General features: G+C 34.8%; 1 protein-coding gene across 6 annotated transcripts in view; it reads right to left on the bottom strand.

The window, feature by feature from the left end:
* Nucleotides 1–350: 350 nt before the first annotated feature.
* YAF2 (YY1 associated factor 2) overlaps nt 351–14,727 on the bottom strand; it is a 73,617-nt gene continuing 59,240 nt past the window's right edge. For all 6 annotated transcript variants that reach the window (XM_064591384.1, XM_045873617.3, XM_064591385.1 and 3 more), the window contains 2 exons: nt 3,181–3,333; nt 351–2,148 (listed from right to left, as the gene is read on the bottom strand). In XM_064591384.1, coding sequence (XP_064447454.1) covers nt 1,911–2,148; nt 3,181–3,333 — 391 coding nt within the window. In that variant the 3' untranslated portion in view covers nt 351–1,910. The remainder of the gene's footprint in view (nt 2,149–3,180; nt 3,334–14,727) is intronic.

Genomic DNA, 14,727 nt, shown 5'->3' with positions numbered 1-14,727 from the left:
CCCATATAACAAGATGACTATGCTCCATTCAGGTAAAATCCCATCTCTGTCAGATTTTTCTTTCCCACAGTCCATTTAAAATACATCCTGAAAGAATTTGATCATCATCCAAAGACCTAGTGCCTCCAAAACATAGTTTTGACTTAAAAATCAGAAGATTTTCCCTATTACAATTATTACTTGAATTTTTACTATGTCTAAAATTTAAAACATCAAAACATGTGAAAAACAATGAAATATGGCAAAATTTTTTCATGTTTTAAAAGAACATAACCAGTTAGCTGGGGTTCCACTGAAAGTATCTTATAATAAAAACAAACTTTAATTTTTCATTTAACAACACTAAAGAATGAGGTATATAAATGTTTTAATCACAGACTTTTACTGTATGCAATTAACTGTATTTCACAACTAGCATCTTACAAAAAAGACAGTCCCATTGTGCCTGGAAAAAGTACTGCAATTAAACAGAAAATTACATTACCACGAGAAACCACCAAATATCACAACTGTCAGGGTGTACAGTTTTGTTTTGTTTTTTTCTGTTTTTCAAATGCTATCATAGTGTTTTTAAGTGATATTTTGCATCCAAGTTATGTTTTTAATTTATATTTCAGAAGTCTCCTAGAGGTGGATATATATTAAGCAAATGACTAAAAGCAGCAGGAGACCCTAGAAAAATTTAAGAAGTACTTATGTGTGGTTTCTAGGTTGGATTTTTAAATACAATATGAAACACATTATTAGTTGTGAACAAAAATGCAAAATCTGTAGTCATAAAAATATTTTATTGGTAATTTTACATAATAAGTGGGGCTGTAAATACTTTTTTTTATTTCAGGATATTGATAAATGCATAAACTGGCAGTTGTGTCTGAAAATAGGGCACTATGATTTTCATAAGAATCATTATATTTAATAAGAAGCCAATTAAACTGATTTAAGATTAGTTATTTCCCAGTTCTGTGCAACAGTTCCCATTTCTGTATTAATTAGATTCATATTTCTATGACCCTGCACAAGTTTGGGGCAAGACAACAGTGATAAACTATTATTAAGTTAAAGCTTTTCCAAAATTGCAGCCTTTAAAATATGTCAGGTTTCTTTTCTGTTTTTGCCAAATGCTTATAATTATTTGAACTTCAAAGTTTTATATTATACAGAAAATACCAGTGTTCAATGACAAGAGCACTAAACCTGAATTATAAAGCTAAATAATCAATGTTTTATTGTTTACTACTCTGCTAGTAAACATTACAATAATGAATGTTTTAAAAGATAAACAAAAACAAAAACAAAGATAAAACCAGAAACATAATTCAGGAACAATAATTTAGTAAAATGTGTCAAAAACATTGGCAACGGTTCATACAAATTCTTTATTTAATAACAATTTTTCCTATTTAACCACACCAAGTACCAGCAGGTGTATTTAGGAGGATAACCATTAAGAAAATCCTGTTGCAGCAATAGTTGATTAAATTGATCTTTGACTTGTATACATATAACTATTTGTTTCACAATTCTCAAATAATACATTTAGGCAGCTTGCACTATGTTATAAAAATTTAAATTCGTTACATGCCAATAGTAGAGAATTCAAGAATTATGTGTTAGAATTCACTAAACTAAAAGTGAAAATAGACTTACCAATAACACTGCATAATGAATAATTCAACCACATTTTCATGGCACCTTGAACTGTGGAGACCAAAATGTCAAGTCTGAAAATGTTTGGTAGGCATAGATTGCAATAAAGTCTAACAAATTCTAACAAATTTCTATTTTGTGTAAAACGCAAATTATGGATTGTGCATGAATGTCTGTCATGAAAATGTGGTACTTCTTGGCATAATCTGTGTATTTGCATGTTATGACAGAAGTGACTAAGAAATTGGAGAAAATAAATTTTAATGAGATTCTCCATTCAATGATGAGGCTTCTCCTCTGGGTGAAGATGATCTGGACATTCCCCTCTCTGTGTTATCAGAGCTAGAGCCACTCTGACTGTGTTGATCTGCAGAAGCAGCACTAGATGCAGGCGGTGACTTTGTTTTCTCCTTAAAGTCTGTAATAATGACTGTCAGATCTCCAACGGTAACTTCCAAATGCTGAGCACTACTCCGATCCACATTTTTCAATCTTGGCCTAAATAGAAAAGATGATAAAATTTTAAACTAGCTTTTCTCTCTACGAACTTTCTGAACATATAATGAATAAATTAGGTAAAAATAACAAAATGAATACATCTATATTTAAAGTTCTAGATTCATATATGAACTAGCCACAAAAATATAATTAAATGTTTCAAATCATTAACATTAATCGAACCAATCACTGATTAATCTTCTTCAACATGACAAACTGATACTCTGGAAGCAATGGTCTCTTAATTGTGCTTTTATAGCTTTATCATAATTTTGCAGATAGCTTACCAATTTTACTAAAATAAATGTTTTAGAAAAGCAATGACATAGTTGGATCACAGAATAAGTTGATAACCATTAAGGTTGAGTTATATGAAAGGCTGTTACTCCAGAAATGGGCATCATGACTATCTGTTCTGCCTGTACCCATGAAGATTTTAACTGGTTAAAGCCCATGCAAATATCTGTTCAGTATTGTGACTATCACTCCTGGCTTTATGACCGAAAAAGAATCAGCTCAAACACAAATGTCTTTGAGTCTAGTAGGGAAGGAAGGGAAGGGAGAAAGGAAAGAAGGGAAGGGAAGAAAGGAAGGGAGGAAGGGAGGAAGGAAGGAAGAGAAAGAAAAGAAAGCATCCTTACATTTAAGCTTATATTGGTGGCCTCTGTATTTAATTTCTAATATACCTCTCAAACTCAGAAAAACACTTTCATGATATTTTATAATAAAGATGGAATCTTTTATTTCCACTTTGTATATGAATATATCAATGTTAAAAGAGAATATTAAATGGTTCATTTTATTATTTAATAAGTGCCATAAAATACTCTTCAAATTTACCTGGTTTTCTGGGTGGGAGGATGGGTTAGCCTGGTGATGGGTATTAGGGAGGGCACATTCTTCATGGAGCACTGGATGTTATGCACAAACAATGAATCATGGAACACTACATCTAAAACTAATGATGTAATGTATGGTGATTAACATAACAATAAAAAATTTTAAAAAAACAAAACAAAAAAACAAATTTACCTGGTTTTCTTATGACTGTTCTTTTTGCTAGTTGTTTCCTTTTCACTTTTTTCTTTTTCTACTTTATCTTTTTTCTCTTTCTTTGACTGTGTAGGGGGCACAAACTGCTGAGTAACCTGCTGGGCAACCAACTGGGACACAGGTCGAGGTTTCCTGTATGCATGTTAAAAAGAAAAGTTTTTTTATTATAACTTAAGAATATATATTCCTTATGAGAATAGCTCAAATTATAAGAATAAGTATATGACATGATTTTCAAGTATAAAAATTCCTCATGTGAGATAATTTAATGTGCAATTTAACAGATTTTACACACATGCACACACACATACACACACAAATTGTTGTCTTTCCTATCCAACAAAAACAGAGCTATAATAACAGTAGAAGTTATAGCCCAAAATATATGGTCAACCATTAGAATATAACCATTACATGAATCAACGTGAAAATTATTAAAAAAGTATATCAAACTGAATGCTCACAGGGAAGCACACATATAAATATGAGACCTAAGAATTAAACCTGAAAATTTATACTGAAATAATGTTTAAATTTACCCTTCTCCCTCACAGAAGGAAGTATCTAACCATCTGTGACAATGGCTATTTGTTCTTTCCTCTAAAATCTTTCATTTATTCGTTTAATAAATATTTGAGTGTCAAAATTTCTCACTCTTTATTGCTAAAATCCTTAAGGTTCCTTATATCGCTAGTCACAATCTCACCATGCTTTTTTGACCTTGACAATCTGCCTAGTCCTTTGAGAGTTGCCTTACTCACTTATTCATTTAAAAAATATTGAGAATCTACTGCAGAAATCGCACCGAGATATCTGAAATGTTGCTTGGCTTCACCCTTTGGTGCCAGTACAAGTTGTGGCTCTATTGAGCCACGGTCAAGGATCCCTCCAGCTTTACGGTAGAATCTGGGCAACTGAGGTCAAGACTGAAAGTAGACAATCTCTAAGTTCTTAAACTGAGAGAAGACTGAGGAGGAGAAGGAGGAGGAGTGAAAAACTAAGGGAGAGTAAGATAAACATATTTTGACAGAAGGTCTACAAAACATAGTTACTTCTATTGTTCGGAAAATCCTGACTCTATTCTGGTCAGTAGAATTATTAAAGAATCTTTTTGTTGTTGTTGTTCCTCTAGAACAAAACAAAAAAATAGAAACCAATGAGAAATACTGCACTATCTACCATTCAAAACTATACGGAGGAATCTTTTGAAGGAGTAAATAGGAAACATGGTATGTAAAACAGGTTTTAGTAGATGAATAATGCATTTTGGTTAGAGCCTACAGAGTCTGAAGTACAGAACAGATATCCAAGAAATATGTTTAACCCAATTTAAGAAGTAGGGTTGACATAGATATCAGGGTTAATGATGTAGATTAAGAGTTACACAAATGAAAGTGATATTGAAAACACAGTCATTAATGGCTGACCTTGGTAAGGAAAGAATTTTTTTTAAAGGATTAAAGCAATGGTTCCTGAACTTAAGGTACATCAGGACCCACCTGGAAGACCTGTTTATAGCTTAATTAGCGATATTCCCAGGGTCTCCAATTCAGTAGGCCCTGAGGTGGAACCTAATAATTTGCATTTCTAACTCATTTCTGAGTTAGCTGATGCCTCTGATCTAGCCTGAACTTCACAAAGAAGCTTGAAGTGCAAATACTGGTACTACTGCCATATAAAGTTTGAGATGGAGAGTGGGGAGGGGCAAGGAAATAAAAAGCAAGGCTAAACTGATGGGAAGGAATCCAATAATGAAAAGCTAAGGAATCTGACTTACCCTTAAAAGATGGGAGATCACAGAAGAAATTCAGAATTGAATTTTACAAAGATTACTGGCAGCAGTCTGAAGGGGAAAGGTACTACAGTGGCAGAGAAACTGTTAGGAAAGCTACTTTAATAGATTAGGCAGAAATAAAAAGGGCTTGAACTAAGGAAGCAGCAAGGGAGTTATTTAGGACAGGCTGAAGAAGTAGAATCAAAGGGACAAGGTAACTAATTATATACGTCTTTCTCACTTTTTTTTTTTTTTAAGATTTTATTTATTTGACAGAGAGAGACACAGCGAGAGCGGGAACACAAGCAGGCAGGCAGAGGGAGAGGGAGAAGCAGGCTTCCTGCCGAGCAGGTAGCCCGATGTGGGACTCGATCCTGGGACCCCGAAATCATGACCTGAGCCGAAGGCAGACGCTTAACGACTGAGCCACCCAGGCGCCCCCTTTATCACTTCTTAACCAACAAATGTTCCTCTAGAAAAACAGAAATCCTTGCCCCCATGGAGCCAACATTATATGGGTGGAATCAAACAAAAAATGAATACAGGCTCTTAAATGTTGATAAGTGCTATGGGGGAAAAAAAAAAAAAGAACACAGGGAGTAATGGAGAAGTTGCAATTTTAATTTTTTTGTCTGTTTCCTCTTCTACGATATAAAACTCCACAAGGAAAGGGATGGTATCAGGTTTATGCCCCACTGTATAACTAGCACTTAGCATAGTACTGAAAAAATCCTAGCTACTTAGTATTTGCTGCTGCATAATAAAACCAGGTTTAACAAGGAAGAAAGATGTTTTTTAAGAGCAGTGTCTCTAAGGTTACTCACTGGCCAGGATCAACCACTCACTACACAGAAGAACACAAATAGCAAGAATTTATCTTTCAATTATGTTGGAAAATGGAAAGAGAAAAGAAAGTTCAAAGGTGTGGCAGGATTGAGAAGAGTTGTTTAAACTAGTGCCTAGTGAACAGTGAGTCACCTAAAATTGAGAGTCACTCCAAGATATAAAATGCAATTGAGGTGTAGTCATCATTTGGTCTCCCAAGGTAATAGGGATCTCTGAATGTCTTCCTTCCATAACAAATGAAGGTTTGACAACTTCCTTTACTACATTTTGTACTGTGTCACTCCCTCCATCCTAAAATTAATGCAAATTAACAAAAATGTTAATAATTAAATTGAATTAAAATAAAATTACAAACATTAAAATAAATTAACATGCCTTTGAACCTAGAGTAGAATTCCTGATGTTTCTAGCAAATTGACATAAGTTATTGAGTAGCCATTATTACTAACTTAAGATATGTAATTGATTTATATTATCTTTACTAGTGCTGCCTTCAAGGAAAACTGCCTATTTTTCAAGGTTTTTCTGTATTCATTAATGACCTCCACTTCGGTATCCATTAATGACCTGTATTCATTAATGACCTAATGCTGTTTTACCTGTAAGATCTGACTATATCTCAATCATGGGTTCTCTCATCAAGATTTTCAGGAATATAACCCTTTGTGCTGTGGTTAGGTACAGAATATTTTCGTAACATGATCAATCACTCCTTCACCCCTTCAGCACTTGTCTCCAAGTGGGTACCCATCTACTATGTGACACTGTTCCTCAACATCCCACTCCTGCTTTTATGTGAGAAAGGGATAATCCTAATTCCCCAACTTCAGGTCTCTTACAACTGTTACCAAGTCTTTTTCGTATTTAGCAAACATTACCTCTCCAGAATCTTCCTAGAATCATTTTCCCTTTTTATATGGCCTATCAATCTGAAAATATTAGTAAAGCATGTTTTGCTTCATAAAACCATGAGGTTGAGTAAAATATATAATTTATTTTTAAATGAGTTATGAATCTAAAATTCTTCTAAGTGTTACTCTCTCAGTGGTAAGAACAAACTATTCAATAAACGCATACCATCCAAGTCAAAACAAACACAGAAAGAACAATTAGTTAAATTGGTCAGATGAGAGGCTGGACTCTGAAGAAAGGCTAGAAGACATGCTAGAAGACTACCACATCAAACTGGAAATGAAGTAATAGTAGTAAGGGTCTATTCTAGTCAGGAGAATGGCATTGAAGCTCTGAATGTGAGGACATTTCAGAAGGATAATATAATGAGATGTGTACCTAAATAAGAGGGATAAAGAACTCTCCCCCAAATGGGAATAAAACTAAAAGAAATGGGAGAATTCAGAAGGACAGTGCTGTGAACTGGATGTTTGTGTTCCCTGCAAAATTCATTTGTTGAAATCCCACCCCTCCAAGGATAGTATTAGGAGGTGGGGCCTTTGAGAGGTGATTAGGTCATATGGGTATGGCCCTCCTGAGTAGTGCTCCAGGGCGCCTGGGTGGCTCAGTTGGTTAAGCGACTGCCTTCAGCTCAGGTCATGATCCTGGAGTCCCTGGATCGAGTCCCACATCAGGCTCCCTGCTCGGCAGGGAGTCTGCTTCTCCCTCTGACCCTCCCAACCCTCCCCCCTCTCATGTGCTCTCTCTCTCTCAGTCTCTCTCTCTCAAATAAATAAAATCTTAAAAAAAAAAAAAAAAAGAGTAGTGCTCCAGAGATCCCTGACCCTTTGCTATGTGAGAAAATATCTGTCAGTGTGGAAATGGGTCCTTAACAGACAGCTAATCTGCTGGTGCCATGATCCAGACTTGCAGCCTCCATAACTGTCAGAAATATATGACTGTTGTTCATAAGCCACCCCACTTACGGTATTTTTGTTATAGCAGCTCAAATGGACTAAGGCAGTTACAGGAAAGCCAAGAACAGGTCTACTCTAAATAAAAGTAACTGATAAACTTGGTGTTAATATTATGTTGGATTTATAGATTTTATAAAATATAAGCAAAGCTGTCCTTTGAGCAAGAGTAAATATAAGTCTAATAAGCAACCATGTATTATTAGTGTACCTAGTGTAGTTATTGATTTTGTTATTTTTCGGTCACCAACAAATCTGTAGTGGTTCTCTTTTACCTTAAGAAAAATATTATTTATTTCTGTTCTTGAGTAGTGGTACGTTGAGTAAGTGATATCTTTTTATCCTAGACTTTCCTAAATGTGTAATGTTCTATTCCTTTATTCTCATTTTAATGATGGTTGATTTTCACTTAAAGATTATGATTGTGCTCCACTGCTCTATGATTATTTGATCCGATTCAACTCTGGGGAAAAAAGGCACAAAATATAAATACACAAGAGTGTGTGTATGTGTGTATGTATGTTTGGAGAGAGTGAGAAAGACTAATTACTGAAATGAAGTTCTCTGCTGCTCTCTAGAGGCTGAATGCGCTTTAAAGATGCTTCACTGAAGGTAGGGGAAACACAGCTTACCTTTTTAACATATCATAAAGTGACTCGGTACCAGGCCCTACTGAAAAGAAAGCCCTCATATCTCTAGGGATCTTAAGATTTAAACTATGATCCCTCTTCTCCTTAATGAGAAAAATCTGTGATGGTAGTCTTTCAAATGAGAGGGAAAAAAAAACGCAAAAGTAAACTAAAAAAGTAAGTTTTGTCAAAGCACTAAGAAGAAAAAAAAGTGTACTGTAATACAGAAAACAAAATGAGAACTTATTATAGACAAGGTGGAAAGAACATTTAGTTCATGTTTAAACTGTCAGTACACCAAGAAAAAAAGCCATCACCACGGGGCCTTTTAAAAAATACTTTGTCATTTTATGAATAATTTAGTAAGTAATTTATGAATAATTTAGTAAGTAATTTATGAATAATTTAGTAAGTAATAAGTAATAAAATTCAACCAACATTAAAATTTTTACTAAGCATTTAAAACATACTTAACCCAAACTTTTATTCTGTAATAATTTGGTTTTGAAAGTATATAGTAGGAAATTTTGAAGGTGGGAGATTATTAACTCAATAAGGGGCAGGGTGTCATTTTTAAGATATGCCTTTTATGTTCAGTGATTTCTTATTCGTGGTTTTGACAATACAACTGTAATGCCAAAGGTTCTGTAATATGGAGGACAAAAGGTCATCTAGTTAGTAAATGACCATATCCCAAATGCATTCTATTGTCCCCTTCCTATTTACATATGTCATGACTAAGCTGTTACTTGTGAAATATTGTATTCAAAAATTGGGGGATCTTCATAGGTCTGTATGTGTCCTTCATAAACAGCTCAAATAGACTAAAATTTTGCAGGTCTGTTGATTTACTGTAACGTAAGAACAAAGTGAAATTTCAACAATAACGTAATGGTTATCACACTATTCATCAGAATTTTTTTAGGAGCTGCTTAACTTCCCATATGGGTAGAAAACTGTTGGTACATGTTGACTTTTGGTATATGCCATTTCTAACTACATGTCTGCCTTCTATCCCCACCACCCCACAACAAAAATTCTATATCCTAAATATTTTAAGAAAAATGTCTCAAGCTTGGTCAGCCTCATCACAATTTAGCTTTGTCGAGTTGGACAAGAAAAACAAACAAGATATAAAATATTTACTGGTTCTTTTCTAAAAGAGGCAGCATTACTCATAGCTCAGAAAAAAATACTCATCTTCATAACACTAAAATATATGGTAAAGTGAAGCAATACAATAAATCTCAATGAGTAAAAATAACTGAACTAAACCTAAACTTGTTATGAGTCTTTTAATACACTGCTAACAAAAACCCAAAAATCTAACCAAGGTCGATTTTATAAGCAGTGACCTTATTTGTTTAACAAATTTATTGCACACTTACATGAGTCAGGTATAGGTAAGATGCTGGAGATTCACCATGGTAAGACAAACATAGTCTGTGCCCTCACAGAATTTACTTAGCAAATGAGAGGGAAAAAAAACCCGCAAAAGTAAACTAAAAAAGTAAGTTTTGTCAAAGCACTAAGAAGAAAAAAAAACAGTGTACTGTAATACAGAAAACAGAATGAGAACTTATTATAGACAAGGTGGAAAGAACATTTAGTTCATGTTTAAACTGTCAGTACACCAAGAAAAAAAGCCATCACCACAGGGCCTTTTAAAAAATACTTTGTCATTTTATGAATAATTTAGTAAGTAATTTATGAATAATTTAGTAAGTAATAAGTAATAAAATTCAACATTAAAATTTTTACTAAGCATTTAAAACATACTTAACCCAAACTTTTATTCTGTAATAATTTGGTTTTGAAAGTATATAGACCTGAAATAGACAAAGTTTTTTTGACCAACTCCTCATCAGCTATTAGGCCTAATCTTAGGAACATATCTACCTTGAAATACTGATTTCGTGATTTCAAACACACCTCTAGTAGATTTTGGCTTATCTTCATTTCCACTTCTTCTTGCACTGGCATTATCAAAACATTTTACTTCAAAAACCTTGATGGCTCATAGTTTTTTGAAGAGAGGACCACCGTTTTCTTTCCTCCAAAATTACCAAATATTTTCATTTTTAGACTAGGTATACATACCTATCCTTCTGCATCTGTCTACTTACGAATCATGGCACATAAATTTTGATGCCAAATGTCATAAAAGATGAAAGACTACCATCACATGTTCTTATGGCAAAACAAGATGGTTCAGGTTTATTCTTGTAAAATATTGCATGATAAAATCCCTTCTGTTGAATGATTACTCATGTGAGAAACCACATTTTCTTTCTGTCCTTAAAAATATAACGTTCATGTAATGTTTCCTGAATTTGCGGAAAAACTCATCTAGGAAATTATCATTTGAAGACACATCAGAGAGCTCTAGCACCATGCCACCTACAGAGGGTTAACAAGCAAGAAGGGATGTAAATTACTCAGTGTGAATTCCCCGGATTTCTCCTCCAGCCCCATAGTCTGGGGAGCATTCTGCAGCGTGTTCAATGACTCTTCCCCTCCCAGGCTTTCTGAGGTGGATTTTTTTTTTTTTTTAAACAAATCAGTTTTTGAGATTATGTGATAAACAATAAGAAGGAAATAAGACACTGATGAGAGAGGTTTTGAGAACTGCAGCTTGGGAGCAAAACTATTATGTGAGGACAGAGGTAAAAGAGGGAAAATGATGACTAAAAAAATGTTGCTAGGGCTCTTTTTCACAATGTTCAAGAAATATAAAGGATTTGCTACTTTATTTGGAACTTAAAAAAGAAAAAGAAATGAGCTAATCTGCAAAATAAATTAATTAGCTTTAGTGGTCTTCCTTCTGTGCATGTTCTATTTGGTGCATAGAACATATTTATATAACGTGTTATTTCGGATTTTAATGATTAAAATATGTTTAAAAGAAATGTGCATCAAATATTTGTGGAGCCCCTGCAGCACCTCATGGAGAAACATGTTTCCACATTCTTCTGTAATGCTGTTGATCCTTACATGGCTGTGTTCTATCTCCCCACCAACAGTACTCTAATCCATACATGAGAAGAGATCCGTATCTCACTTATTTTTGTATCCCCAACACCTAGTATAGATCTTACATGTATAGATGCTCAATAAACATCTCTTGACATTAATGATCATTAAAAATACCAGTTAGATATGATACATAAATACAACTAATTAAACAATTGTGCGACCAATCTGACTAGGTGCCAACTTTCTTGAAAAAACTGCTGATGTCATCTTCTTTTGAGCCACTTACTTCTTCTTCATGAAAATGCAATAAAAGGTTTAATGTACAGGTCTGCTTTCTTTAAAATTTTATTACTAAATAGAAAGATAAAAGAGTTCTTACAAAGTGGTTTTCTCTACCTCCAACTACTCTAATACTGGCACTATTCGACTTATCAGCAAAACTCAAATATTACTTATAGTAATGATATTCAAATTTTTTGTTATTGTTTTTGCAGCAGAATCATCTTGCTAACAAAATTTTTCAAGGAATCTCAATATATTAAACTAAAAAAACCTAACTTCTATATGAAGTTGATGTGGAGACTCCTGAACCCCCATCTGCTCAGTGCTCATCCTTGAACCTCCCAGTTATCCCTGTGGTGTGGCTGTGAGAAATACAATGCAAAACCACTGGTCCAAGTATTCACACCATACTAATTAAATTTACACTTCAGGTTCAATGTACTCTTTCTTCTTGTCACTTGCCTAAGTGTGCTTATAGAATGCAAGGAACAGTACCCTTCATCATTTCAAGAATCTGAGTATTTTGAAGACTTTTACTCTGAGGTAATTTTCAGCATCAAACACTTCTGCAAAAGCCTAGAGCACATTTTTCCCTAAACTCCTGGGAAGTGGCAGCAGGAGACTTGATTCTTTGGCAGCTACTAAGAAAGTCCTTGGTAAGCACAGACAAAATAAATGACTACACATCAGCTTTAGAAAAACTAGGCTAGAGTGTTCAGCAATTAAATCTCCGACAAACCCCTCAAATCACTAAACAAAATCACAGCTCACTTAATTTCAAAGACTAAGGACACTCTCCAGAGCTACAAACAGGTCCTCCTCAACTTTTCCTTCCCCTTAGCCAAACAAATATCAAGTCCTTTCAATTTTTCTTTCACATTATTGGAACGATTCCCCCCCTTATCATTCCCACAACTACCACTCTCACCCAACCCAGCAGCAGCCTTCTACATTATCTACTTGATTGACTTCTTGTCTTCTCCCCTCCAATCCAAGATTACTCTTCCTTACATTCATTTATTTAAGAAATATTTATTAAACACTCAGTGTTCAAATCACTGTTACAAGCACTGGGGATAGAACACTAACTTACTTTTACTGTGTGCTGTTTTATCATGGGGTGACCTTGATTCTTATTTCACAGAGAAAATAAAAGCTATTTCATGAAAATTTCCACAAGCTTCCATCTATGCCCATATCCTCTAACTTCCCTATCCATATTCCCAATTATGGCCATGTCTCGATTTGCCCTTCTCCAGGACACTACTCCTGCTACTGACCTCCTTTCTCTCCTGCTTCAGAGATACTTCCTTCTGTAAATAAGTAATTCCTGTCAACATAAAAACACCTAACAATAGCTCTTACCTTAAAAAAGGAAAAGAAAAAACTCTTCCCTAATTCCACCTCCCTTTCTAGCCACTGCCCCATTTCTCTGTTCTCTTTTCTACTATAAGCATCAAATGATTTGTCTATACTTACTTTCCACACCTCTTTCCTCCATTCTTTCACAGGCTCATCTCTATCAGGCTCTTGTCCCTACCATTCTAACACTGTCACTTTCAAGGTCACCAACAATCACTTTACCATATGCACTGGTCAACTGTAGCTCTCATCTTATGTAGTCTTTTCAAGCTGCATTTAACTGAGTTTACCACTCCCTCACTTTGGGCAAAACCTCTTCACAAGCCTCTAGAACACTACACAATTTTTCTCCTACCTCACCAGCTACTCCTCCCCAGTCTCAATTATTGGTTCTTTTCCTTCTTTCACAATTTCTAAACTTCAGAGTACATCAGGCCTCAGTCTTCACATATCCCTTCTATCTACACTAACCCTCTAGGACAGTGCTAGACAAAGGGCGGTACACTAACCAAACTGAGTCATCAGCACCGGGGAGGCTAGTACAAATGCAGATTCTCAGACTTAGCCTAGGAACCACGGGTATTTTTAATGCACACAAAATTTGAGAAATGCTATTCAAGATGACCTCATTCAGTCCTTGCTTTACCATCTGTACAACAGTTCTCAGTTCAGGCTCCAAATTAGAATTAACCAGCAATACTTTTTATAAAATAACTGCCTATAGGGGCTCCTGGGTGGCTCAGTCAGTTAAGTGTCCGTCTCTTGATTTCAGCTCAGGTCATGATCTCAGGGTCGTAAGACCAAGCCATGCTCAGCAGGGAGTCTGCTTGAGATTCTCTCTCTCCCTCTGCCCCTCCCGCCTTTGCACACATGCACTCTCTCTCTAAAGTAAATAAATAAATCTTCAAAAAAAATAAAATTAAAATTGCCTAGGGGAAAAAAGTTAAATTTTGTTAAATTTTATAAATAGAATAAGATTTGTAAAAGTGAACAGACACTTAAGAAAAAACTAGATTTTTTAAATGAAATACTAAATTGAACATTAATCTTAATAATGAAAATAGTCTCTGAGTAATCTTTTCTGGGCATAAGAATTTTTCTCAAGGACACACATACACACACACACACACACACGTGCACAAAACCCCTCATGTTGAAACATGAAAAAAAATGTGATCCATTCCACTCCAAGATATCTACCCAGAGAAGGAAACACATATCCATAAAAAGACTTCTACATGGATGTTCACAGTAGCCTTATTTGTAATGGCCAAAAACTAAAAACAAACCAAATGTCCATCAACAGATGAATAAAGAAATCATGCTATGCTCATGAATACTGCTCAGCAACAGAAAGGAATGAATTACTGATACATACAACAACACAGATGAATATTAAAACAACTATGCTTAAAGAGGCCACAGAAGACTATATACTGTATGATTCCATTTATAAAATTCTAGAAAATGCAAACTAATCTATACAGAAAGCAGATAGTAGTTGCCTAGCAACTAAGGATGGGAAAGATATAGGCGCAGGAGGGAAGAATTGAAAAGGGGTACAAAGAAATTTCTTGATGATAGATATGTTCACTACCTTAATTGTGGTGATGGTTTCACAGGTGTATTCACATGTCAAAACTTATATTATACACTTTAATTGTGTGCACTATACTGTATGTCAGTGATACCTCAATAGAAGCTGTTCTAAAAAATGTTTAACCTAACCACTAATCAAATTTACAGATGTCTGAGTCCCACTCCCAAAATAAATCAATGCATTCAAGGTTGA

Source organism: Mirounga angustirostris, unplaced genomic scaffold, assembly GCF_029215605.1.
Source record: "Mirounga angustirostris isolate CCGP_5_RB_7025 unplaced genomic scaffold, mMirAng1.0.hap1 SCAF_5, whole genome shotgun sequence".
NCBI classification, from domain to species: Eukaryota; Metazoa; Chordata; class Mammalia; order Carnivora; family Phocidae; genus Mirounga; species Mirounga angustirostris.
The sequence above is the reverse complement of the archived record's forward strand: the minus strand, read 5'-3'. Positions and strand labels throughout refer to the sequence as shown.